General features: G+C 45.6%; 1 protein-coding gene across 1 annotated transcript in view; it reads left to right on the forward strand.

The window, feature by feature from the left end:
• The first annotated feature begins 2142 nt into the window (after positions 1–2142).
• Tnfrsf17 (TNF receptor superfamily member 17) overlaps positions 2143–3745 on the forward strand; it is a 6883-nt gene continuing 5280 nt past the window's right edge. The window contains exons 1-2 of the mRNA XM_021185652.1: positions 2143–2400; positions 3512–3670. Of these exons, the coding sequence (XP_021041311.1) occupies positions 2286–2400; positions 3512–3670 (274 nt within the window). The 5' untranslated portion in view covers positions 2143–2285. The remainder of the gene's footprint in view (positions 2401–3511; positions 3671–3745) is intronic.

A 3745-nucleotide genomic window follows, 5' to 3' on the forward strand; every position in this document is an offset into this window, starting at 1 on the left:
GCTGGCCTCGAACTCAGAAATCCGCCTGCCTCTGACTCCCGAGTGCTGGGATTAAAGGTGTGCGCCACCACCGCCTGGCTAGAAGTAGATTTTTTAAGACACAGCATGGCTGCTCTGGAACTTGATGTATAGACTAGGGTGGCCTTGAACTCATGAGATCTGCTTGCCTGTCTCCTGAATGCTGGGATTAAAGACATGTCCTACTAAGTCATGTTTACATGTATGTTTAATTTGTGTGAATCTCTGCTTATGCTTGTGTGTGCAGGTGTAGAGGTGCCTGTGCCTATGTGTGTTGGAGGACACGTGTCAAATGCCTTTTATAATGTGCCACCTATTCCTTTGAGACAAAGACTCTGCCTCAGCTGAAGCTCTGGTTTTCTCAGCTAGGTTGTAAGACCATAAGTGCCAGGTGGAGTTATACATTTTTTATGTGGGTATTGGGATTCCAACACTGGTCCTCATGATTGTCTGAAAAGTGCCCTTAACCATCAAGTCATCTTTCTAGGCTTAGTGTATAATACTCTGTCCCACAGAGTATCCACCCAGGCTTGCAACAGGTAAGCCACACAAACCCTTGAAGTTTCCAGGATAAGGTAATGGCTCGGATCCGTCTATTTATTTATTTATTTATTTATTTATTTATTTATTTATTTATTTAGGTTTCTCAAGCCAGGGTTTCTCCAGGAAACAATCTTGGCTGTCTTGGAACTTTTTCTGTAGACCAAGGTGGCCTTGAACTCACAGAGACCCACCTGCCTCTGCCTCCAGAGTGTTGGGATTAAAGGCGTGGCCACCACCACCTGGCTCACTCCTGTATTTTTAATTGTTTTTTTACTTTATGTGTATGAGTATTTTGCTCACATGTATATCTGTGACCGTGTATGTGCTTGGTATCCACAGAGGCTAGAAAAGTACAGTGGATCCCCAGGGACTGGAATTACAGATGGTTATGAACTACCATGTGGGTGCTGGAAATCAAACAGGTTCTTTGGCAGAGCAGGCAGTGTGATTGCTGAGCCATTTCTTCAGGCCCTAAGGTAGTTTTATGACAAGGTTGTTTCAGTGTAGTTCAGTGGACCTTGGATTCACTAACCATGTGTTTCTACCTCATGGTTTGGTGGTGGCGCACACCTTTAATCCCAGCATTTAGGAGGCAGAGGCAGGCGGATATCTGTAAGTTAGAGGCCAGCCTGATCTGCAGAGTTCCAGAACAGCAGCCTGGGCTACACAGAGAAACCCTGTCTCAAAAACTAAAACATATATATATATATACATGTGTGTATGTATATGTATATGTTATTATTATTATTATTATTTTGTTTTGAGACAGGATCTTGCTGTGTAACCCAGGCTGGCTTTCCACTTGAGACCTTCTTGTCTCTGCCTCATAGGTGCTGGGATTATAGGCATGGCTCCCTGACACTCAAGCTTGAACCCTTAACCCTGACTTTACAGATCATAGAGGATACGACATATATGCACAAGTCATCAATCCAAGTCTCTAAGTGCTTTCCAGGGGGTGGTAAAGGCTCGCTTCTTTTTGAGGAGGTATACTGCATTGTTGTTTTACTTTGTTTTTGAGACAGGGCCTCTCTATGTAGCTCTTGTAGATGAAGCTGGCCTCAAACTCACAGAGACCCACATGCCTCTGCCTCCAGAAGGTTGGGAGTGAAGCTTGCATCTCATGCCCGCTAGGATGATGTTAATTGTCATGACATACTGCCCTCAGCTGATCCTCCTTTCAAGCCTCCTGCTTTAACCCCAACTTCCAAAGCACACCTGGTAGTCATAGCTGACAGATTCCTCCTGTCTTTCCTCTGCTGTCAGCCACTGCCACCCACTGGGTTCCAGCCTATAGCTTGTCCTCCCTGTTGACATCAAGTATGTAAGGGATGCAGCCCTCATCTTGCCTGTCTCTTGTCTCATGATACAGCCCCCAAACAGATGATCCATAAATGGCTACTGCACTTTCGGCTTGATGCCCCAGGCCTGTCCACATTGCAACTGTTACCTGGGTGGTAACTTTTCTCTATAAATAGGTGGTTTCTGTTTCAGGAAGTTTGCTGTGATATACCCCTCGGCTGCCCCGCCCAAGCCTCTTAGAAACCGAGGATCAGAAAGAGAGGTATTCAAATCCTCCACCACAATACCTGTGGCCCTCTTAAGAGCAGCAGGGTCTTTCTTGCCGCCTGACTTCCTGTCCAAGGGAACTCCCACAGAGAATCTGCTGTCCTTCCTCGATTTTCTGTCCACTCTTCCCGTTTCTTTCAGTGATCCAGTCCCTCATGGCGCAGCAGTGTTTCCACAGTGAATATTTTGACAGCCTGCTGCATGCTTGCAAACCGTGTCACTTGCGATGTTCCAACCCTCCTGCAACCTGTCAGCCTTACTGTGATCCAAGTAAGTGCGAGTCCTCAACCGTTGCTCCTGTGGGAAGCAGTCTCCTGATAGTGCTGACCATCTACCAGGGAACAAAACGTGTAGAGGAGATGGGGAGATTTTTTTTTTTTTCGTTTTCCTGAATCAAAACCAGAAAAGATAACTAATTTAAATGTCTCCTGGAATAACAACAACAAAAAATTATCCAAAACCAGACTCAATTCTATTCTTCAGCTCTTAATTAAGGCTTATTAGAATTTAAAAGCTAATGTTGGTGAAACCAGGAATGGGTAATGCATGCCTCTAATTCAGTGGTTCTCAACTTTCCTAATGCTGCAATCTTTTAATAGTTTCTCATTTGTGGTGACCCCCAACCATAAAATTATCTTCATTGCTACGTTCTAACTAGTTTTGCTACTGGCTTTTGTTTTTGTTTTTGTTTTTTTGTTTTTTGTTTTTTGTTTTTTCGAGACAGGGTTTCTCTGTGTAGCCCTGGCTGTCCTGGAACTCACTCTGTAGACCAGGCTGGCCTCGAACTCAGAAATACGCCTGCCTCTGCCTCCTGAGTGCTGGGATTAAAGGTGTGCGCCACCACTGCCCGGCCTAGTTTTGCTACTCATATGAATCATAATGTATATATCTAATATGCAGGCTATCTGATTTTTGACCCCCGTGAAAGAATTGTTTGACCACCCCCTCCCCCCGAGGTGTTGTGCCCCACAGGTTGAGAATCAAACAAATTTGAGATTTACCTGGACTACACTGTGAATTTCAGGGCAGCTTGGGCTAGAGTAAGGTCCAGTCCCATAAACAACAAACGGGGATGAGCTGTAGCTGAGTTGGTAGAGCGCCTGGCTAGCATGGAACAGCCCTGGGTTCTGTCCCCAGCAGTGTGTGTGGTCATGGTGCTGCAGATCTGTAATTGCAGCACTTATGTAGGAGGTGGAGGATCAGAACTTCAAGGTCATCCTTGGATATGGCTGGGTTTGATCGACAGGAGACTTTGTCTAAAAAAGCACCCCGAGTAAGACGCTCATGGATGTGCGTTAGGGGGACCTGGGTGTCGGGAAGTCATGCCTGGTGCGAATCCTGAGCTCTGGCTGCATCTCTCTGTGACATTCTTTTGATAAAGGTGTGACCAGTTCAGTGAGAGGGACGTACACGGTGCTCTGGATCTTCTTGGGGCTGACCTTGGTCCTTTCTTTGGCACTTTTCACACTCTCATTCTTGCTGAGGAAGATGAACCCCGAGGCCCTGAAGAATGAGCCTCAAAGCCCAGGTCAGCTTGACGGTGAGTCTTGGAATCTATTTCTGTAAGGGCGGCTCTTCCAAGTTTCATTTCCTTTTCTTTTTTTTTTTTTTTTTT

This window comes from Mus caroli, chromosome 16, assembly GCF_900094665.2.
Source record: "Mus caroli chromosome 16, CAROLI_EIJ_v1.1, whole genome shotgun sequence".
NCBI classification, from domain to species: domain Eukaryota; kingdom Metazoa; phylum Chordata; class Mammalia; order Rodentia; family Muridae; genus Mus; species Mus caroli.